The sequence below is a fragment of the Mastomys coucha genome, unplaced genomic scaffold, assembly GCF_008632895.1.
Source record: "Mastomys coucha isolate ucsf_1 unplaced genomic scaffold, UCSF_Mcou_1 pScaffold14, whole genome shotgun sequence".
NCBI classification, from domain to species: Eukaryota; Metazoa; Chordata; class Mammalia; order Rodentia; family Muridae; genus Mastomys; species Mastomys coucha.
This window is the reverse complement of record NW_022196896.1, coordinates 91,188,886-91,213,454: the sequence shown is the minus strand read 5'-3', so window position 1 is coordinate 91,213,454 and position 24,569 is coordinate 91,188,886. Positions and strand designations below refer to the sequence as shown.

At 42.8% G+C, this 24,569-nt stretch overlaps 1 protein-coding gene and 1 non-coding gene across 2 annotated transcripts in view; both read left to right on the top strand.

Annotated features, from left to right (window-relative positions):
- Positions 1 to 2,508, top strand: part of LOC116089198 (prostaglandin-E(2) 9-reductase-like) — a 16,956-nt gene extending 14,448 nt beyond the window's left edge. Inside the window, exons 9-10 of the mRNA XM_031368848.1 lie at positions 970 to 1,052; positions 2,277 to 2,508. Of these exons, the coding sequence (XP_031224708.1) occupies positions 970 to 1,052; positions 2,277 to 2,319 (126 nt within the window). The 3' untranslated portion in view covers positions 2,320 to 2,508. The remainder of the gene's footprint in view (positions 1 to 969; positions 1,053 to 2,276) is intronic.
- Positions 2,509 to 12,543: 10,035 nt separating this feature from the next.
- LOC116089686 lies at positions 12,544 to 12,701 on the top strand. The gene has a single exon (XR_004118440.1). It is a non-coding gene; the product is annotated as a U1 spliceosomal RNA (small nuclear RNA).
- The last annotated feature ends 11,868 nt before the right edge of the window (positions 12,702 to 24,569 follow it).

Below are 24,569 nucleotides of genomic sequence, written 5' to 3'. Positions count from 1 at the left end.
AAAAAAAAAAAAAAAAAAGAAAGAAAGAAAGAAAGAAAATACTGTTGCCTATAACAGTTGTCCAGTCAGCCAGTTTCAATATACAAGTTTAAAATAAAATGAAATAAATAAATTGATGCTTTTATTCCGAGTTTCTCCCCTGTGGAGTATATCTATACGACCCAGGCCAACCTCACACTCACTGTCTTCTCCCTCCTGAGAGCTGGAATTACAGGTGTGCTCCACACTCAGTGTAGGACTGGAAACTTGGAAACTCTTTTCCTGTCTAGGCTTAAAACTACCACCCTGTCATTGGTCCCACCCTAGGGACCATTGTAAATATAGGCCAGGCAAAACTCAAGCAATGGGGAGACAAATGTCATCCAATGCTGGCAAAACTCACTGTGATGGCTTAGTAATGAGTGAAAACCGTTTTGATCCTTTAAAGCATTACAAATTTAAACAGTGTCATTCTTTTTGAGAGAGCTCCTGAATCCTTTTAAACAAAGTATCATTGGCATTTGAGAAATTTCTGATCACATAAGAAAGGGTATTTTTTACATTCTGATCACTCATTGGTTGGATGTACACAGCTGAGGGTATCCATGAAAATGATTTCTATTTCATATATTTTAAAAAGTGGTCATTAGATTCCTCTGGATCTTGCATGAAATTCATTCTGTGATTTTTGCATATGACAGATTTGTTTCTTCTCCACCCTCTTTTGAGTTCTGATTTTTGCCTGTAGTGTTGTGGTTTCAATATATTATACATAGTAATATATTTGCATTCAACTTTCATTTGGAATTCATTAATAGTTTTAATTGATCTTAGCCCAAAGGCTGAGAAGCATTCCATTAATAATTTGAATCCCCTTTCTTGCTATTATCTTATGGAAGCTGATCCTCACACCTTTCAGTGTGATTAGCTTGTGTTTTTCAGATTGGCAAATATGTGGTCATACTAAAATCTGTCTACTTAATGTGACAGGTTTTTGAGTTCCAGTTGCCAGCAGAAGACATGGCAGTTATAGATAGGCTGAACAAAAATTACCGATATGCTACTGCTCGTATGTAAGTAACCTTGGAAAACACATCACTCAGTTCATTTTCTGATGGTGATTGTTAAGAGTTGCCTTAATACTGGGTACTGGGTCAGTGTGAGGTGGGAGCTTTTGGGAACTCTGGTCCCAAATTCATCACAGAGACCTGTTACATTAATAGGGTGCCTGCAACCATGGTTAACTTGGTTCACCACACATGGGCTTCTATATTTATTATTCCACAGACTACATGTCAGCTAATATTGCTGACTTTGTACCAACATGTAAACCACTGTATTTGACAACTGTATGGTAGATATGCAGTGTGGGTTTTATTGTAGCCTATTTAGAAGGGTCCAAAATTTTTAAATATTGTTTACCACTTCATATTTGTGTTGTTTTTCAAGTGTAGAGACCTAAAAACTAATGAGCTTCTTCGACATGGAAGTGTATCTCATAATTCTGTTCTTTTCATTTCTAAATTAAATATAGTGTGTTTGATGTGATGGACAGTGAGTTAAAGCTTAATGAATTATAAATTTGGGGTTGCCAGCACTAAACTGTACATACATACATACATGCATACATACATACATATATACATACATATACACACACACATACATATGTATATATACAATACCTCACCAGTTCTAACTTGTGTGTCATACCCCCTTTGAGGGTCAAATGACCCTTTCACTTGGTTGCATATCAGATATCCTATCCTGAATATCAGGTATTTACATTTTGACTCATTACAGTAGCAAAATTATAGTTATGAAGTAACAACAAAATAATTTTATGGTTGGGGGGGTCACCATAACATGAAGGACTGTATTAAAGAGTCTCAACCTTAGGAAGGTTGAGAAGCACTGGTCTCTAGACACATCCATCTATACTTGAATCATATCTGTAGAAACGTTGTACACAAGTCGTAATCAGATTCTGTTTGCACTGAATGTTTGGAGTGACAAAGGATAAACACTGCTTCAGTAAACTGGTGACGTGGTTAATGGAAAAGAATATGTTTGCACGCTTGATTGCCCAAGTCCCATTACCTTCCAAGTCGGGGAACAAAAGTGAAATAAAAGTGAAATTTTGCTATGACTAACAAATATTTACTATGCAGCCATTTTGTGGCAATAAGACAGGTTAGATAGCCAGTAAATTAAAAAACCTTCTATTGTGATAATGTTCAGGAGAGTCATTTGTTCTGCAGTCCAAGCCTGCACTATACATTTCTTTACCATTTCAGTACTTCTGCTCACCCCAATTATCCATATTCGGATGAATATTAACATGGAAGTCTTTGTCATGACACCAACCCAGGGAGCAATGTGGGAGATGCTGTGGATGCTGATCAACATCACCTCTGGTCAACGTCGACATCACAATCAACCCACACGGAAGTGGATTGAGAGGGGTGGGCGTGGTGTTTTGGTGATACTTTGAAGACAATAAAGTTTTGGTCTATGAGGTGCATGGAACCACCACTGCTGTCCTTTATTTGTATGGGCTGTTTCCATCTGAGTCACTGAAGTAAACCAGAATTTGAATGTTGACAGGGAAGGGAGTGACTAGCCGGCTTGCAAGGATTAGTGGTTGGGTGTGTAGAGTTGAGAGGGGACTTGGACAGTCCCCTGCTTGAGATACATGGATATGTTGATAGGTTTACCATATAGACAAAAGAGAACTTTCCTCCCAAGAGCCAGAGTTGAGGGTTGACCCTAAAGTCTTTCTGTAAATAAAGGGATTGGTGCCAATGTTGCTAGGAATTGATTGAGAAGCTGAAAACCAAATTAACTGGCAGGTGAAAAACTGCTGAGTCCTTACTCTGCATCCAACTTGCTTAGTTTTAGAAATAAACTTGAATTTGATATGCATTATCCTTTCAAATATTTTTATTGATTACTATTATTGTGTATGACAGATGTGATTGGGAGGGGGGCATAAACGCAACAGCCCATGTGGCAACCAGAGGACAACTCAGCAGAGGGGTCTCTCCTTCTGCCGTGTGTCCTGGGACTGAAGTCTGGTCATCAGGCTTGTGTGACAAAGCTCTTTTCCCAGCTGAGCCATCTTGCCAGCTCTCTTCCAAATATCTTAAAAATGTAACAAGTATATACATACATATAAAATGCAAAATAATCTCAAATTCATTATTTGTGACGCACTATTTAAATGGTAAATAATACATTTAAGACAAAGTCTTCAAACTTAAATTGTTTGAAAACAGCGAATAGATGTAGCAGGACACTTTCAAAAGCCATTTGCCTTTTGCAGTCTCTTTTACAAAAGTGCGCAATCATTCTGAATAAATTTAGGAGGATAAGTTTTATCAGCGAGATTTGAGGCTCTAAACCTCCATTTCAGACACACTTTTTGCAAAGCACAAGACAGTGTCATGAGTAGTGGTCAACACAACAAAGATTGTTAAGGACATGGGTACATTTTTTTAAAATTTATTTTATGTATATGAGTCCACTGTAGTTGTCTTCAGACACACCAGAAGAGGACATCAGATCCCATTACAGATAGCTGTAAGCCATCGTGGGGTTGCTAGGACTTGAACTCGGTACCTCTGGAAGAGCAGTCAGGGAGCCATCTCCCCAGCAGTGGACATGGGTATTTTTGACACAAGCTCCTAAGTGTCCTTCTTGTGGCAGGTCTTGTCATGTCCCAAAGCATGGGTTCTCAACCAGTGGGTCTCGACCCCTTTGAGATCACATACCAGATATACAGTCTATCATATTTACATTATGATTTATAGCAAAACTACAGTAATGAATTAGGAATGAAATAATGTTATGGTTGGAGATCACCACGCTGTGAGGAACTGTATCAAAGGGTTGCAGTGCTAGGAAGGTGGAGGGTCACCACCTTCAGGAGACACATCACTCCCCACCCTGCTCACCCCACATCGCATCCACATACCTGAAGAATCTCTTCCCTAAGTTAGAGGAGGCATTCCTTTCACCTGCCCTTGAATCTTGGGTTAGCTTTTAAATGTATTACCTCCCCTGGTGACCGCAGATGTATGTGTGGGTTTAAACGCCACCTATGGACTGAGAAACCCTAAATCAGTATCCATGGCACAGCTTTCCCCTAAACGCTCTAGACAGAAAGCCAGATAATAATCCACACCCTTGCTTCCATTTAAGGGACATCTGGAACTTGGAATTTTTCAAAACATGCTCCGTTGTATCCCCTACTCCCTGCTGAAGTTTTACAGTCCTAGTATTTGTAGACTTTATGAATGGCATTCAATCATTTTACCCAAGAGAGTTTACTTTTTTTTTTTTTTTTTTTTTTTTTTTTTTTTTTTTTTGGTTTTTCGAGACAAGGTTTCTCTGTGTAGCCCTGGCTATCCTGGAACTCACTCTGTAGACCAGGCTGGCCCTGAACTTAGAAATCCACCCGCCTCTGCCTCCCAAGTGCTGGGATTAAAGGCATGTGCCACCACTGCCTGGTGAGATTCTATTGTTTTATATTTTTACATTTTACTTGTACTCAAGAGTTCTTAGTAAAAAGAAAAAATCTTAGAATGCATCTTTGTAGCTGACTTGGATATAGCACAAACACAAAATTTGAGGCAAAACACCTACAGTTGGAATGTTTTCAAAACTTTCATTTTGATAAAAATTCAAAACACCTAAGAATAAATTTAACACTGCTTACAGAGAAAAATAATAAAATATTGAAGACAAAGACTTGGACAAGTAGAAGAAAATGCTTTCCATTCCTGTAATAGGGGAGATGATGTACTGAAATGCAAATTTACATAAAGTAATATGTACTTTCATAAAACACATTTTGTATTCTAGTAGTCTTGTCTTTAATTGGATGTGATTTTCATCAGAGGTATATAAAACGTTAATGAGTAACAGAAAATTTACAAAAATACAATGGAATCTTATTTCCCTAGTGGTGACCATTCTCAGTTCAGGGGACTTGTCTGAGTGGAGATGAATACCTGAGGCCCCGGGATTTAAGCTGCCTTTGGGTCTCTCTGTCTACAGCAAGCATGCCTTCATGAGATTAAAGAGCCCAAAGCCTTCCCATAAATCAGAATGTCTGACAACCTCAGTGCCATTGTAGGAAGCACAGAGGAGCCAGTAGGTGGCGCTAGAAACTTCCCACTACAGGCAAGCATCAACACTGGTTTCCCACTAGAGGGAAACAAGTTAAGTTGGGTGACCTTAAGACTGACTAGCTGTGGGTGAATGTGTTACACCTGGCAAACACCTGGCAATGCTCACTTTGCTTCTCACAGGACATGATCTGGGTATAAAGTGGTTCCCCAGATGCCTCACTATGGAAGAGTTGACCACCAGGTGGTGGTGGTATTTGAGACAATCTGGGACATTATAAAAGGTGGCCCTACCTGGAGGAGGTGAGTTTCTGGGATGGGGGTAGGGCTGCTTATTGTTTTGGGTTGATCTCTGTTTTCTCTTTGCTTCCTGTCTGCCCCACCCCGGGTAGGCAGCCTATTCCTCCACCTACTCTTCCCACCAAACAAGACTGAAACCTCTCAGTCCATGGACTCAACTGAACCTCCCTCCCCCGAGTTGTTTATGCCAGAGATTCTTGTCATAACAGATGTACAGGACACCCAATTCAGCAGCTCTTTCCCCTAAGAAGTATGCTAATTTTGGTTTTTAAAATGAATCTTTTACTTTCTTGCATGTCTGTTCAAGTCTTTCTTTTAAAATTTTTATCACTTTAAACATATTTTTAGGGGCTAGAAAGATGGCTCTGAGGTTAAGAGCACTGGCTGCTCTTCCAGAAGTCCTGAGTTCAATTCCCAGCAACCAAACGGTGGCTCACAACCATCTCTAAGGAGATCTGGCGCCCTCTTCTGGCCTGCAGACATACATGCAGACAGAACTCTGTGTACATAACAAATCAATCTTTAAAAATATATTTTTTTAAAATTTTTAATTATGTCTATGTCTATGTGTCTGGATAGGGGTATGTGTGCATGAGTGCAGGTGTCCACAGGGCTGGAGGTATCAGATCCCACTCAAGCTGGAGACACAGGCCGTTGGGAGGAACCTAACATGGGGAACTAGAAACAGCTCAGGCTCCCAGCTATAGATGCTTTTAACTACTGATCCACCTCTCCAGCTCGGTTTTTTTTTTTTCATTACACTTTTATTTATTATTTTTGTGTGTGCTTATGTATGTGTACACACCTGAACAGGACACAGCACACATGAGTACAAGCTTCAGGAATCAGTTCCCTCCCTGTACTGTGTGGGTCTCAGGGATGAAAATCTGGTCTCGGTCTTGACATCAGGGACCTTTCATTACTTGCTGAGCCATCTCTCCAGCCTTTTTTTTTTTCTTTCTAATGGTTGGTCTTGAAAATATATTTTCAACTTCAAAGGTGTTTTAGTTTACATTTTGAGCAAGAATGAAATTGTGATGGCATTTTTTTTTTTTTTTAGACAAGGTTTCTCTGTATAGCCCTGGCTGTCCTGGAACTCACTCTGTAGACCAGGCTGGCCTCAAACTCAGAGATCCACCTGCCTCTGCCTCCCAAGTGCTGGGATTAAAGGCGTGCGCCACCACCCAGCATGATGGCATTTTCAATCATCTAATGTAAAGGTAAAACTAAAGACAAAGTTGAGTGCTTGAAATAGGAACCTAAATGTAAAAGTACTCCAGTCGCTGAAGATACGGTTTGGATGTTTCATACTCATTCTTTAAATGTCTTGGATTTGCTTTTGGTTAGAAAGCACTGGGTAGAACACGACGGTTGCAACCATCCTAAAGCTTGGCCCTGCCTACTGGGTACATTTGTCTTCTAACAAACCAAGAAAGGCCAGGTTAACACACAGAAAATAGATCATTGTTATAATGTCTTAGGCCAGACTCACATTTCAAATGACCAGTCAGGATGCAGCAGGGGCTGGCTCCATTTCTAGGTTCTCTTGTGGATGAAGCAGGAATAACAGTTTGAGCTCAGAAGTTCAGGTCAGATTGGGCAACACAGTGAGACCGTGTTTTCTTAACCACCACAACAAAAGCCGCTCACCAAGCTTAAACAGGAAGAGAATTTATTGTTCTATATGATTTAAAACTCCATGAAAAGCTGACTGAAGTGGAAACTTACGGTTTCTTTGGAAGATCAGTTGTGTCAGATGGTGCTCTGCTAGGGCAAACTCATGAAGGAGTGTTTTTCTGAAGTGGATACAGGTGAAAGGATGTTTCGCTAAAGCAAGCACGTGAAAGGATGAGTGACGCAGGATTCTTCACTAACGACACACAGGTATTGGTTCACCTTACAATGCACTGCTGAGTTCCATTTGTGGTGACTTCATAGTGAAATGCACCAAAAAACTTCTGGGGTGTTCTAACGGCTCCTTGCCGATGCCTCAGACTCGGGCTGACTGGCAGAATGATACCAGCTGATACAGACCCACATGGAATTTTGCTAAGACAGACTCACATGCTAAGGCAGGACACGTCATGAGGCAAGACTTGTGGAGGACACATAATGTTTAAGGAAGTATAAATAGGACTCAACAGACAGTGGTGGGGGCTGGCTTGCATAGATAGCTAGCTTTGCAATGCATAGTTGGTTTTACATCTTAGCTGATCTTCACTTCATTGAGAGAGAGACACGGCAAAGTCTTCTGATGTAATTGTTCCTCTTGACTCAGCCAATTTGGCTGAGACCTGGCTGTCCCTGCTAGGTCATGCCCCCGCGGCTGATTCGTGTTTGTTGTCCTGACACTACTGAACTGGGCTACTAGTGTACTCATGAAATGTTTGCTACCACTGCTGACTTCTGTGAATTGAACTGCTGGTTTCCTGGCAACACAGATTGGATTTGCTCCAAAGAACAATATCTAATCAGATCTACTTCCCCTGTATCCTAATAACCTTTCTTTTCCACAACCTCTAGTGGGCAATGGGCTAAAAGGTAAGTTAAAGCATTTAGGAACCCATATTAAAAGTAGGTCTTTGGGGACTGGAGAGATGGCTCAGCAGTTAAGAGCACTGACTGCTCTTCCAGAGGTCCCAAGTTCAAATCCCAGAAACCACATGGTAGCTCACAACCATCTGTAATAAGACCCGATACCCTCTTCTGGTGTGTCTGAAGACATCTGCAGTGTACTTATATATAATAAATAAATAAATCTTTCTTTTTAAAGTAGGTCTTTGGAGAAATTGAAGCCTACACCAGGCTCAATGAGATAACCGGGCGCTGTCTTCTGGAGGCTGCTCCCTTCCCACTTGTGCTTTCCCATGTTAGCATCACTTCTAGAATCAGACCCTGTTCAAGGGGAGGCTGTCATCATTATTTGAAGTACCAGAGATCTGATAAAGCATCACGTCTGGGTACCTCTGTGAGGGTACTGTAAGGGTCCAAGAGTCACTGAAGGAAGACCCCAGACTCAAATAGTATGCAAAAGTAAACAGCGTTATTTTGCAGAAACTACCAGCATGCAGAGGTCAACCATTCATCAAAATGGCAATAACCCGAGGGGTTCTCAGGTGTAACCCTCCTGGTTTGAGACCTGCCTCTGATAGCCACACCTCTCTGCCCATCTCCTGCTATTCACCATGCCTCCAACCTGGTTCCAGTTACATTTGAAAGCTCCACCCCCACAGAGAAACAAGGAAGTCGCTGATTGGACTGTTGTGCTGACCTATTGGGGGGAGTGGTTTTTGCCCCAGGTAATATACCTGTTGGGGGGACAAAGGAGATTATTAAAGATCAAGATGGCTAAGCAGTCATGTCTCCCGTCTAATTTTTACCCTTCCACGTGGGTAGGTATGTCTGTGGCCACTCTATCCTATCCCTAACTCTCTCTAGCAGCTGCTCTTCTTTCTAACTCCATATTTCCAGGTTACCCACTGTTTTAACATTGCTGATGGACAGTAACACTCGGGCCCCCTTTTATGCAAGCCTAGGGGAATTTTCTAGAAGGGCTAGTTAGCCTCTAATATAATTGGTAGGAACAAAGCAGTGGCATTAGTACAATTTTGATTGCTTACTATGTTAATCTCATTATAATTGGTGAGACCTTGAAGAATTTCAGAGACCAGCTCGGCTCTAGCCTCATTACCTCGTCCAGCATGTGTCCCTGGAACTGACTCAACTTTGGAGCTATCCTCCCTAGTTCAGGATCATCATTGATTAAAAACCCATTGTCAGTGGCTTTCTCTAAGGCTTTCCCAGTTTGCTTCCTGGGAAATTGACGTTTTTCCACTCTTAAGGTTTTTACTTCTCAGTGGATCTCTCAGTGCTACCCAAAGAGACTGGCATCTGAATTAGTGGGCTGAGTCAGAAGATTGCACTTCCCGGTGTGGGCAGGCACTGTCAAATCCATAGGGTGCCTGGAGAGATTGATGTAAGATAGATGAAATTTCTCTCTCTCTCCCTCTCTTCCTTCCTCCCTGTCATGTACACACCCTGTGGAAATGGAGAATCATCTCCTATCCTTAGACATAAAAAAGCCTCCAGGTTCTCTGGCCTTCAGACTTCAGGACTCACATCAGCAGTCTCCCATGTCATCAGGTCTACAGATGTGAATTAGACCATACTATTGGTATTTCTGTTAGGGGTTCTGTATAGTTTGGGTACAGAATTATTCATGTACTTGGAACAGAGCTGAATCCAGAGAACATGCTCAATGGTGCTTGGATGGATGGATGGATAGATGGATGGATGGATGGATGGATGGGTGAATGGATGGGTGAATGGATGGGTGGATGGGCTGGTGGGTACATAGATAAAGGATATTATGAAATCCCAACCAAGGAGCAGAGGTACATCGTCCTGTTATGCTCAGGGATCATCAAGAAACAAGTTGCCGGGTGGTGGTGGTACACGCCTTTAATCCCAGCACTTGGGAGGCAGAGGCAGGTGGATTTCTGAGTTCGAGGCCAGCCTGGTCTACAGAGTGAGTTCCAGGACAGCCAGGGCTACACAGAGAAACCCTGTCTCAAAAAAGAAAAAAAAGAAAAGAAAAAGAAAGAGACAAGTTGTCAGTGGAACTGTCTTAGGGTTTTATTGCTGTGAAGAGACACCATGACCAAGGCAACTATTATAAAGGAAAACATTTATTTTGGGCTAGCTTACAGTTTCAGAGGTTTAGTCCATTATCATCATGGTGGGAAGCATGGCAGCATCCAGACAGACATGGTGCTGGAGAAGGACCTGCGAGTTCTACATCTTGGTCCACAGCCAGCAGAAAGGAACTGTGTTCCACACTGGGTGTAGCTTGAGCATAGGAGACCTCGAAGTCAGCCCCGACAGTGACACACTTCCTCCAAGACCACACCTACTCCAACAAAGCCATACTTCCTAATATTGTTACTTTGTATGGTCCTAACCTTCAAACTCATGAGTCTATGGACAAGACAAACCTATTCAAGCTACCCCAGGAACATAGGGTTTAAGGCAAGAATTAGGAGAAATTGAAACGAGCTGGAAGCATCACGCGAAGCAGATGCATACACATACTTCTGTTCTGAATACAGCAAAGAACTACTGCCTCCGGTTTAAGTAAAGGAGTAACATCACATTAGCAAGTTACAAATCCACAGCCTAGACAGAAGATCCATGTGGGAAGAAACACAAAAGTCAGGGACTCCACTTAAAGAGTTGAGTCTTCTTTCTAGCTACATGGGCTACTCAATGCAACAGATTCCTTCAGTTTGAGCCACGGCAGTCCTTAGACATACATTGAATCAACTGAATGAACATGTTCTTCTTGCCCTGTTAGGCATCTGTCATAGGAAATTTAGAGCCAACTGCCTTCTACCAAGTTTGTCAGATTCACTAGTGTGCCTCCACAAAGGGATTTCAGGCAAGAGAAGAATATTGACCTCACTCTAAAAGATTCCAATTGAATTGTATTGACATTGTCCCTCATGGCTCTCAACAAAGTGCTTCTCAGCAGAAGTGCAGGCAGGAACTGGCCTCACGTGGGCTGGTGAGATACAAAGACAGCAAGTGGAAGATATTCTTGGAAAGCTCAGAGACTAGCGGCTGGCATCCACCAAACTAAGGGGACTTGAAAACCTACGATAGTGTAAAAGTTAAGAGTCTAGACTTCAGGAACCAGCCTGCCTGTTGTGTGAATTTTCCACTCACCGTATGAACTTTCACAAGGTGTTTAAATTGTGTTTTCATTCCCCTACCCTCTGTTAAGTAGACAGAACAATAACACTTAATATATACAACGTGCTTGGAACAGTGTCTGGTCCAGACCAGCACTTGGTGAACGTGGCAGCAATTTTATTATTCTGTCTGCATTTATGAACCTTGAGGATGTGCGTGTGCCTTGGAAGCTTCCAAGGAAAGACTTTGTTCACTGTATTTTTATTGCTATTTTAGCTTGAGACAAGGCCTTGTGTACCTCGGACTGACCTTGAGCTCACTGTCCTGCTACGGGTGGTCTTGAACTTCTGATTTTCCTTCCTCCACCTTTCAAGTGCTGGAACTATAGACATGAGCATACTCAGATTTTCTACTATGGCCTTTCATAATTGAACATCAAATTATCCTCTCTCTCTCTCTCTCTCTCTCCCTCCCTCCCTCCCTCCCTCCCTCCCTCCCTCCCTCTTCTTTTTCTTTCTTTTTTTTCCCCCTTGGTTTTTTGAGACAGGATTTCTCTGTGTAGTCCTGGCTGTCCTAAAACTTGCTCTATAGACCAGGCAGGCCTTAAACTCATAGAGATCCACCTGTCTTTACCTCCTGAGTGCTGGGTTTTAAGGCATGTGCCACACTTGCCTGGCAACATCAAATTACCTTTATGAGCAAGATATACATGAGTCCAAAACACTTCCTCCCTCATTTTGAAGTCACCATTGTGAAAGATGAAACAGATGAATTGATGCTATTTTCAACAAAAGGCTTATTTATAATGCTGTGAGCCAGGTCAGGAAATCAAAGAGAGAGAGTGCAGTGAGCTGGGGCTGGCAACAGGATTCTGTTACATCTTCCTGACTCCCCAGCCTCAGAGCAAGGAAAAGAGACAGTGTTGCAACCCAGAAAGGTTAAGCCAGTAAACAGACCTTCTGACATTATCTGTAGTCTCCAGAAGAAAGATGCTGTCAAGCTTTGCGAATACAGCACGAACCTCTGCCTCACCCTGGCCCGCCCCCATCCCGTGATAGTGGTCTCTGTTGTCCAATCCCAAGCCATAAACCAACAAAGCAGCACGGGGCCCCAAACAAAGGCTGCATATTGTTCTGTTAGAGCTTGGAAGAGTGACATCCTAGTTCCATTTCCCAGCTGCCATTTCTTCGGCCTTTTCTTCATGGTCACACGCGATGACTCATACACCCCTGGAAGTACAATGAGTGTTTTCATTGGAAGTTGCTATTAGCTGTAAGTAAACAAAGGCCTACATACTTACTTCACTCAAATAACCTTTAACCAAACCTTACATTCAATCCTTTCTTTCAGAACTAGAGATTAGCTAACCATTTATAATTCAGAGCAGGTTGAAAATAAAAAATAGATGTAATTGATTTTCTCTTTAAAATCAGTTCTCTTCCCACACACCTGACAGGGAAAATACCGTGACAGTGAAGGTGGTTTTCCCAGGGTGCAGCTCATCCATTGCATCCAGCTGTGCTGACTCCTGCAACTTCTCCCAAGGTGGGAAACTTAACCTCATATTTGTACCAGTGGGGAACTCTGCCAAGTTCCTCTCTGAACTCCTTGGAGTTATTTAAATATTTAATTCATGGGTCAACAACTATTTTAAAAGGCACAATGGCTTAAGCTTATCCTAGAGAAATACATGCTAAAGAGGACGAGCATAGGAGCCTAAGACATTCTTGTCGAAGAGCATATTTGCCGTTTCTTCAGAGTCTTCTGTGTGGGATGTTGGGGAGGGCAAAATAGCAGTAAGCAGAATAATTCTAGCACACGCTGATTGCGGTTTAACAGCAGTGTAAGCGTACAGTGCTTTAGAAGTGAAGAGAACACCAGCCCCTTGCTCTGCTGGGAAGCTGATGCTTGAGCAAAGAGCACACACAGAGAAGGTTGTTCACGCCCAGAGGCTTTGCACACACTATTTTAGAAAACACGGAATGCCGGGCAGTGGTGGTGCACACCTTTAATCCCAGCACTTGGGAGGCAGAGGCGGATAGATTTCTGAGTTGAGGCCAGCCTGGTCTACACAGTGAGTCCCAGGACAGCCAGGGCTGTACAGAGAATCCCTCTCTCGAAAAAACAAAAACAAAAACAAAAACAAAACAAAACAAAACAAAATCATGGTATGTGAAAGGACCCTTTGTTTAAAGCAACTGTGGATGTCCTGTGCTTTTCATTCATACAATGCAGAACTTTCCAGATGTCTTCAGTCGGCCTTGTAATGATTAAATAAGATCATTACTTGAACAGACATTTGTTGAACACTTACTATTAGCTAAGAAGCTACTGTAATCCGGTCCTTATGTAACAGAACCCCAGCTTGCAGCCATCCTGAGCACAGGCCAGTGCTGTTTCCCCCAGAGTTGAGAGAAAAGGAAGAAATGTGTGTTGGAACAAAATAATCTCATGGGCATAAAAGAGAAAGCATATTTTAGAAGAAAAATAAAACTCAAGTACATGAAGTCAGGATAAATGGAAGCAGTCATGGTCTTTCAACCAGAGGAAAATTTTTGCAAGAGACATATTACAAAGGTGACTGAATTGCTGGGACACGAAATCCATTGCTGGGAGCATATTCACATCGCAGTCACTAAACACCTGGTTGAAATCAAACTTAAGGGGTGGGGAGGCTGATCTGGGCTCACAGTGTCAGGGAGTATTTCACTCCTTTAAGACAGAGAAGTTGTGGTGAATGGGTTCTGTCTGTGGAGACGGGAACCCGGTCGGTAGTGTTCACACTGCGAACGAGAGAGCACTAACCACTGAGCGGAACCAGGAGTAGTAACAACCTTCAAAGACCCACCCCTAGTGACCTGCTGTCTGTCAACTAGGCTCCACCCCCTAAAGGCTCCGGAGCCTTCAACGCAGCCTCACAAACTGAAGACCAAACTCTCGTGTGCCTGAAGAGGACATTTCCAGTTCCACCGTATCTCAGGTGATCCAAAGATGGCCGGCAGAATGTGTGAGTTAACAGGTTTAGAACTATAGTGTTGATGGGGAGGGAGGGTTGTCTGGATCGAAACAGAACCCCTCGAGAGCTTCTTTGGTCAGGGGTCTGGGCCATGGTGAGGGGGCTGCGTTTTCAGGAGTTCAGGCCATGGAGACTGCCACAGACACCAATGGGAATAACAGAGGCAGAAAAAATAGCCTCTTGTCACTCTGCCTCTCCTTTCCCCTTCCTTTCTTCCTTTCTTTCCTGCCTTTCCTCTCACATGTGTCTTTCATTGGCAGAGTATACATAATCCCTAGAACTAGAAACCCAGCAAACCGAAGTTCCCCATGATAGAGCAGAAGCAGTGAAGGAAATCACTCTAGGTCCTCCCAAGGACAGAAGACTTTCAGGAAGGACATCTTTAAACCCTGAGTCCAACCAACCTTTAACTTATCAGTATTATGCTTTGGCTTAACTGCATAATGATATAACTTTACATTCGTAGGTCACAGGAGCACAACTCAAGAAGGGTTTTCTCAAACAGTCTCAACCTTACTATTCCAAGAAATGAGGCTCACCAAAGCAGTGCCCTGGCACGTGGGCCATTAAAAGCTGTAGGGAGATTTTGAAGAACTAGCAGAAACAGAGGGGCTGCCCTACCCTCTGGCCACCCTTCTTGCTACCAAAGATTTTCTGACCTTCCCCTAAAGAGGTCATAGGACCTCCCTCTGTGTGTCTAGGGAAAGGGACATCTTTATCTAGAGTGAAGGTCACAGAGAAGAACCTGCCAAACAGGCCTATGAGTTTCCCCATTCTGTTACCATGACCTCATGCTTTATCTTCGTCTTATTTCTGTCCACTCCTCATCAAACCTACTAGCTTAACTGCTACCTACCTCTGTTCTGTATTTCTTTATGAAGTTTCCAGTCCTCTGTAAAACTTAAAGTTGTATGCCTTGGTCTTTTGTTACAATGTCTCCTAGCTAAAAACTCAGCTGGACCAAGAACTTAGTAAGAGTAAAGGAAAATGATTTCCCCTCCATCCCGGGATTCTGTGGAATAATTGTATTTTAACAGATGAAAATTAGATAGAGGATACTTTTCCAAGCAGTAAAAGGCCAAGTAAGAGCTCCATCCCAGTCCCAGCTACGAGTTCATTCCTCCATTTACATCAGTGCAACCGCCTCCCCGGGGAAACAAGTCTCTCAGCTCCTTGGTGCTGAGGTGCAGTGGCAGAGTGAGAGGATCCCTGCTCCTGTAGCTCTGCAGCTGCGTTACTGTGGCTTGGGATACCCATGGCTTTATCAAGGAACACCGTCATCAGCTTTTTCTCATCTTTACTATTCTAGTTGCATTTACCGTGCTGATGACATACCTGGACATAACTAGCTTAAGGAAGATGGGGCTTAGTTTAGCTCACAGTTCCAGGTTACCATCCTTCATAACAGGGAAGTCACAGAGATGGGGCTTGAATCACATCCACAGTCAACAGCAGAGAGAATTAATGAATGGGTGCTGCTTTATTTATTGCTTATTTTTTAGTCCCATTTTTCCGCCATGCTATATTTCAGGACCCCACTCCCACCCTACCCTGCCTAGGGAATGTTGCCGCTCACACTGGACTGGGTCTTCACAGGCTAACCCAATGTAGACAATACCTTCTTAAGACACTCTTCCCAGGTATTCTGGGGTGTGTCAGTTTAACAGAATTATTGAATGTATCAATACCAAGACACTTAGAACATGTTCCTTTGTATTTCACATTTGTCATGAATAAAAAAAAAAATCACAAAAATAATTCCCAAGCCACATCCCCTCCACCATTTGTAGTGACTTTTATTTCCTTCTTTCCTATTTCTACATATTCCTCTTCCCACCCCAATCCCAATTCACCTCAAATCAGGAAATGGCAGGTGTAATATGCATGGATGAGAACACACACACAAAGTGAGAGACAGACAGACACACACAGAGAGACAGACAGACAGACAAAGAATAAGGAAGAGGGAGCCATAAAGTCAAAGATGGGAGGACTAATAGCAGCATAGCAAGGAGACCCCAGGAGAGGACCCTAGGCCAGAATGCCAGTCCCGTGGACTAGGAGAGAAACTACCAAGGAATGACAGTCATGGGTAAAATACTGGGTACCCCCCCCCCAAAAAAAGACATATGCAAAATGGTACGGAATCTTTAAGTCAGTGTTTATAAAAATCCAAAGCAAATGAAAGAATCTACACTACTCAAGTCACCACCATGGTCAGCCCAGAGTACGACAGAGACCAGAAACGGCATAGATATGGTTCTGGGTTTCTAGAATGTTCTGTTTCTCGGTGTGTGCACTAATTCCTCTGATATAAACAGTTTTGAAGGTCCACTGAGCTCTCTGTACTCTACCACTCCCGTGCTTTTCTGCATAGGTGCTATACTTTCAAAAAGAAGTTTGAACATTAAGTAGCATGAATTTATTTAAAGCATCGCAGGCAAGGGTGCCATGAACTTGTACTTTCTTCTCCTCTCATAGCAGTCAACCAAGGGAACACTCACGCCTTCATTCCCCTTCACTAGTAGCACTTGTCCTTTTAGTTGGTTGGTTGGTTTCTCAAGACAAGGTTTCTCTATATAGTGTTGGTTGTCCTGGAACTCACTCTGTAGAGCAGGCTGGCCTCGAACTCACAGAGAGATCTGCTTGCTTCTTGTCTTCTGATTCTAGGCATTAAAGGGCCATCGCTGCCCAGCAACTAATACTAGTCTTTATTAAAGAATGGTATCAGGCAAACTAGAAAACAGAAAGCCCTGGCCTTGTGCAGTGCAAACAGCCACACAAATCATTGTAAGAGACAGCAAGAAGAGAGGATGCTAAAATACAAAGAAACAGATCACAAGGAAGGGAAGGACAAGAAAGCCAGGGAGATTTTTTTGATGTTAAGCTCATCTAGTCCACTAGAGGGCGACCACAGACAGGTATTTGCGGTGATTCCTGTGAGTGGCTTTCTTAGCTCAGTTGCTTCTTGGGAGTTGTTGGACAAGCAAAAAGTATTGAATAAGAATTCAAGTGATTTTATGAATGAAAATGCTGCTTTAACCAATAGTATAATAGTGAGTTCCACCAAATTCTTGATCTTACAAGTTTAAAAAAAAAGATATATTAATATTAATAAGGTGTGATTACAGGAAAATAATTCCCTGCCCCCTTTTTCCTTTTTGCAGACATAGCCTCATGGATCCCATGCTGATCTTGAACGCATTACTTAGACAAGAGCAATCTTCTTCTTTTTTTTTTTTTCGAGACAGGGTTTCTCTGTGTAGCCCTGGCTGTCCTGGTACTCACTCTGTAGACCAGGCTGGCCTCGAACTCAGAAATCCACCTGCCACTGCCTCCCAAGGGCTGGGATTAAAGGCATGCTGACAAGAGCAATCTTGACCTTCCAGTCTTCTTGCTTCCATCTCCCAAATGCTAGGATTACAGGCACATGCCGCCACTCTGGTTTAATATCCTGCTGGGGATTGAACTCCAGGCTTTGTATATCCCAGGCAAGCACTGTACCACGCTGAGCTACATCCACGAAAGCCGTTTGTCTTGACTTCCATGCATCTTCACTAAGCTGTCAGTAAACACAGACACACTATGATCTTTCTTACCTTTTAGTAATCCTGCCCCCAACACACACACACACACACACACACACACACACACACCAGCCTTCACACCTGCTGGGGCCAACACTCCCTACAGAGAGCATTCTACTGTGGAAATGCTATAAGGTATCTGTTTCTCATTCAAGCTGATATGAGCAAATGTAATTTATATGATGTCTACAGTCATCTAGTACATCATGAGGAATGAAATCAAAATTAAAAGCAAGGTATTTCTTGTATACTTATAGCCTGCTTCTTGTCTACTATAATCTAAGCACCCTGGGGACATTTAAGACAGGAGCCTCTCCCACTTAAAAGTAGTTACCAGCCCTGCAGAGATGGCTCAGTGGCTAAGAGTGCCTGCTACTCTTCCAGAGGACTTGAGTTTGGTTCCCAGCACCTCTGTCTGGTGACTCACTACCACCTGTAACTCCAGCTCCGGGGGGGTCTCATGCCTCCTTTGACCTTCCACAGTCACTCACACACATGTGCCCAGACACATACACAGAAAAGTAATTAATAAAAATAAATCATTAAAATAAAATGGTAGTACAATTAAAAGTCATTGCAAAAGAAGGAAGGAAGAAAGGAAGGAAGGAAGGAAGGAAGGAAGGAAGAGAAGAAAACATCACAGTGATAGTGATGGGTAGAGAACTGTTTGATCCAGTCATTATGCATCTCCCAGATTCATCTACTCTAATTACTGTCTTCCTCACTACACGTCAGGACCCAATTTCCTTGATGTGACAACAACTAAATGAGTCTCTCTCTGTATGTGTCTATGTGTGTGTACGTCTGTATGTGTGTGTGTGTATGTGTATATATGTATGTCTGTGTGTGTGTATGTGTGTTTATGTGTATATGTGTGTGTCTGTGTATGTGTGTCTGTGTCTATGTCTATGTGTGTGTGTGTGTATGTCTGTGTCTAGGTGTGTATGTGTGTGTGTAAACAAGGGTTTTTTATATATTGGGCAATTGTTTTACCCTTGAACTACATTCCCAGGCCTTTTTAAAATTCTTGTTATGAAATCAACAAATATAGCCGGGCAGTGGTGGCACACACCTTTAATCCCAGCACTTGGGAGGCAGAGGCAGGTGGATTTCTGAGTTGGAGGCCAGCCTGGTCTACAGAGTGAGTTCCAGGACAGCCAGGGCTACACAGAGAAACCCTGTCTTGAAAAAAAAAAAAAGAAAGAAAGAAAGAAAGAAATCAACAATTATTTCCCATCTGCTATTTTCCTTGTCTGAAACATTCTGGTGATCATTCAAGGTGCTTTGTCACTGCATGGGGAGGGACACTTAGGTCACTCACTCACTCACTGGCTGAATACTGTGCCCTCGTATGCCTTTCAGTTTCCAGCCTCACCAGCAGCAGGATAAGGTTATGCGTCCGATGCAAATGGAAACATCCGTGGAGTTGCCTAGCAGCACCTTTGCCGCCGTGTGGACAACATTCCTTCTGTTTTCCTTTCTCCTACCTCAGAAAGCAGCCGGAGCTCCTGGAGGACCTAGGACCCTGACAGGGTGGCAGAGAGTGGATAGAAGGAGGATAGGATTGGAAAGCACTGTGACTCCAGGTGGTGGCAGGCAATGTGGACTGGCTCAGCTCCTAGATGTCTTTGATGAGGAGAAGAAATAGACTTGTAACTCACTTGGCCTCTCTTAGCTGCTGCTCTTCAGTTGCATGCCACCAAGCTCCATCTCTGATGAAATGGACCACCCCACCCTAAACACAACACCCTATCTTCTTCAACACCATTATATGCACCTTGACCACCCATGCTGACACAGGAGCTGGGGTGTGGTTGGTGAGTTCAATATATTTCCATGTGGGAACGCTTTCCCATGATTTCTCTAGAAGTTGATATTTTTTTTTCTGAACTGTAGGGGTGCTAAATTCATTTAAAACCCAGGGGGAAAACACCATAATTCTTCCTACAAGCAATGAAGTTTAACAGTTTTCAGGGAGGATACTAGTTTGGAATTCCAGAAGTAGCAAAAGGTCGAGGTGGAAACCGCAGTGGTAGAAACCCTTGGGCTGTTCCCAGCAGTGCACCCCACCCTGGTGCACCCCATCCCAGTGCACCCCATCCTGGTGCACCCCACCCTGGTGCACCCCATCCCAGTGCACCCCATCCTGGTGCACCCCACCCTGGTGCACCCCATCCCAGTGTATCCCATCCCGGTGCACCCCCATCCCAGTGCACCTCAGTCCCTTACTGTGGCAAAAGCACTCAAAAAACTAACTGAAGCATCAAAACCAGGTAAGAGCAGGCAAGAGACGAAGTAAACGCTGTGCAGACTTCAACCCTGAGAGAGAAGAAAGCCATGAGCTCAGATGGGGAGACATAGCAGACACCATCAAGTGTGGTCTGTAATCTGTTTTCTGGCAATTTGTAGAAGAAGAAAAATGGTGGAAACGATTACATTTTCTCCAACAAGAAATCGTCTTTTGCAATAAAAATGAGAAGAAAAAGAAGCCGCTAGTCATTTTCAACTGCAAAACACTTAAGAGATGTCCACAGTGATGAATGAAAAAGACCCACAGTATAATTGTTTTATAAACACTGACGCTATAATACAAGTGGGGAAAGGAATATGAAATTAGAGAAGACACTAGAGGGCTTAAAACAGATTTGATTAGCACTTGAAGTGTAAGTACTTGAGGTGGAAACATTGTAATCGTAAGAATTATTTTGCTTTGAGAAGGATGCATTTATAAGAAAGGGGGCAGGGCAGGGGGATGACTAAAAACAAAAGTCAGAGAAAAGATGAACACCGTCATCCAAGAAGGACAGATGAGTGTGATGGGCGATGGTACCACACTCCAGGCTTTAAGGTGCTTTACACAGATTCCTAACGACCCAGAGAGCACCAGCAGACTGTGAGAGAGTCAAGCAGGTCAAGACAAGCAGGTGGTATGACTCATGCCTGAAGCACTCTAATTTGGTTTTGGCCAGCTTTTCCTTTTCGTTAAATGAGAAGGATGGGAATACTATCTCCTGCCAGGTCAGTCTTGTTTGGGAGATTTCAAAGATGTCCTTCTCTTTTCTTTTAAATTAAATTTGTTTTGAACTGGTTCATTTAAAGTAAAACAAAACAAAACCATTGTGGGCCAAAAAGATGGCTCTGTGGATAAAGGCACCTGCTGCCAAGCCTGAAGGCCTAAGTTCAATCCCAGAGGGGAAGAAAGTGTCGTAGGTAGGGTTTTACTGCTGTGAACAGACACCATGACCAAGGCAACTCTTAGAAGGACAACATTTAATTGGAGCTAGCTTACAGGTGCAGATCTATTATGATCAAAGTAGGAGCACCGCAGTGTCCAGGCAGGCATGGTGCAGGAGGAGCTGAGACTTCTACATCTTGATCTGAAGGCTTCTAGCAGAAGACTGACTTCCAGGCAGCTAGGATGAGGGTCTTAAGCCCACGACCACAGTGACACACCTATTCCAACAAGGCCACACCTCCTAATAGTGCCACTTTCTGGGCCAAGCATATACAAACCGTCACAGGAGGGAAATTGATTCCAACTAGTTGTCCTCTGACTTACGTACACATGCTATGGCATGGACACACCCACGTATGCCCACAAAAATAAAAACAAATAAGTAAAAAACAATGTAAATGCAGTAATTTTTCAAATGGAGCAATGTACCTATTAATGGACGGATGTATGTCGTGAAATGCTTAAACCAAGTCAAATACCTGCATCTCCTCAAAGACTTGTCTTTCCTTTATGGAAAAACTTCTGACTCCTTCTTCTAGCTTTATGAAAAGGACAGGAGCTTGTTGTTCTTGCTTCTGCTCCTCTGTAACTGCACACATTGGGCAACTGGTCCCAGTTTTCCCTCTCCCCCAGACTGGGACAACCACCACCTTCCTTTCAGCTTCTGGAAGACCCACACGTTTAGATTCTGCAAGCAGGTGAGACTGTGTGGCACTTCTGTCTTTCTGGCTTGGTCAACACAACGAGCGCCAGTCCTGTCTATTTTGTATGAACTGCCAGAAGAATTGCCTTCCTTCTTTGGCTCTTGAGCGTCTTGTGTGTTTGTGCCACACTTTTACAAATCCGTCCATCACTTAGTAGGCGCACAGTTTGCTTATAGTTTTTTGGCTATCTCTTGAAAAGTGACTGGGGTGAATGGGGGTTGAAAACGTCCCTTTTAAATTTTGTTTTTAAAAAGATAACTTTAGGCTGGAGAGATGGCTCAGGGCTTAAGAATGCTTGGTGTTCTTCCAGAGACCAGAGTTTGGTTTCTGTAACCAACTGCCTGTAACTCAAGTTCCAGGCAGCCTGATACACTCTTCTAGTCTCCCATGCATGCATTTTCTCTCTCTCTCTCTCTCTCTCTCTCTCTCTCTCTCTCTCTCTCTCTCTCTCTCTCTCAAGTCTTAGCACTTGGTGGGCTCCAGAGTCTGAGGCCAGCCTGGATTGCATGAAGGCCCTGTCTCAAACCAAAGCCATAGCCTTTTAATTTTAAACATTTGTCCTGTTATCATTTCATTTAACTCAGAGCTTATCTTGCATTAAGTTTCCTTGTTTTAACATTCTCTGTTGCCCAGTGTCTATGTCAGGTAACAGCCATTTTCATACATCACTGGAATGCTAGGTAATTCCAACCTATATATGCCAGTACAATAATACACCCAAAACCCATGCATTTATCACTACCGTTTTATTTTGAGTTTAGCTTATTTGAGTTTTAGTTTTCCAGAACACATTAGAAACTTTAACATAGTTTTATCACAGTAGAAAGAACTCACTATTTACCACAATGGGCAGACACTGTCAGTTCAATGCCTTTGTGTTAGCTTGCTTTCTGTTGCTATGGCCCACGATCTAACAGTCTGGTCAAGCCAGTTTAAGGGAGGGAAGGGTTAACTTAGCTTGCACTTCCACATCATAGTCCGTAACTGAGGGAAGTTGGGGCAGGAACTGAAGCAGAAGCCATAGAGGAACATAGCTTACTGGCTTGCTCAGCCTGCTTTCTTAAACATCCCAGAACCACCTGCCCAGTGGTGGCACCACAGGGATCTTCAGTGTCAGTCATCAGCCAGGAAAACTGCCCGCAGACTTGCTTCATAGGCCTTTAGACAGAGGCAGTTCTTCAGCTGGCATTCCATCTTTCTGGATGACTCTAGCTTGTGTCAAGCTGACAAAACTACCCAGCAAAACGTAGAAGGAAGGCACTAAAACAAGCAGACAAATAAACTGACTAAAACAACAACAAAAAACCAAAACAACAACAACAAAAAACCCACTACAGGATAACTTAGGAGACTTTGGGAATCTCTTCAGACTTGTAATTTCTTGGTCAAGAATCCTGAAGATTAATGTATCAGGAACTAGCAGACACTGGTACAGTACCTGAGATATTCTGCACACAGGTCAGATGAGTGGGGGAGGGGGAGGTGGCTGTTGCTGTATGATCTATTTCCAATGTGGTGATAAAACACCTTGATAAGAAGCAATTTAGAAGCAAGGCACATGCTTCTAATACCAGCACCCAGAGGCAGAGGCAGGAAGATCTCCATGAGTTCAAGGCCAACTTGGTTCATATAGCAAGTTGCAGGACATTCAGAGCATTATCTGTCTCAAAACAAAACATACAAACAAACAATAACTTAAGAGAAAGAAAGAGCGTGTTAATGCTTGCAATTCTAGGTGTGGTCTAATACATAGGGGAAATCAAGGCAAAGGAACTTGAAACAGATCACCACAGTACATCACCTCACAGTCAAGAGCAAAAAAAAAAAAAAAAAAAAAAAAAAAAAAATGATTACATGCATGCTCACCTGCCTGCCTGCATTCAACTGGACTTGAGCAACTCTTACACGGTCAGGCCTCCTGACTAGGGAGTGGAGCCACCCATAGTGGCCTGGGTTTCCTCAAATCATTTAAATTAATTAGGACAGTCTTCTGCAGGTATGCCCACAGGTCAAAACCAGTTTAGACAACCCTTCATTTGAGAGAGTCTACCCAAGTGAATCTAGGCCCCAAACCAATCTATTGCTCAAAGCAACCAGATGAAAGAAGACGGCTCAGGTTCCATCCCATGGGAATAGTTTGAAGGAACATGTGGGTGTCTTTGCTCTGCTGTTGTTCTATTACTATGGTTATAATATTATAGTAAATTCCAGTAATAATAAATACTCACACTATCTGAATGCTTCTCTGGATGATTTTGAAACACTGATTTTCTTATGCATATTTAGCATCAGTTAGCATTAGAAAACTTGTTGGGTTTTTGTTGTTGTTGTTGTTGTTAAAAATTGAAATTTAAATGTTGAGCTGAGAGCAACTGACAAGAATTTATGCCAAATCATCCCTTCCAAGAATAGAGACTGTGTTAAATATAGGAAGGAGCTTTGCAGCATATCTTAGCATCTATCAAGGACAGGCTCTACCATCATGCCCCTTTTTATCATTCCTGTAACTATTCTATCCTATCTTTCTTATTTTTTTCATGTAAGACTCAGAAACAACTTGCTTGGTTCTATAGGAAATAAAAATAAATAAATAAAATGAAATAAAAGAGAGGCTAGAGTTCTTCCAAAAAACCCAAGTTCAGTTCCCAGCACTGACATCAAACAACTTACTGCCACCTGTAACTCCAGCTCCTGAGGAGTCCAGTGCCTCCGGCCTCCACAGGCGTCTGCACTCATATGCATAGACTGACACAGAGACACATCTCTATATACACAGTTAAAAATAAAAATAAATAAATAATCTAGCCATAGCGGCATACCTTTAATCCTAGCCCTTGGGTGGCAGAAGGAGGTGGATCTCTGTGTGTTCCAAACCAGCCAGAGCTAAGCCTCTTTGAGGCAGGGTAAGCCTCTGCCTCAAAATGA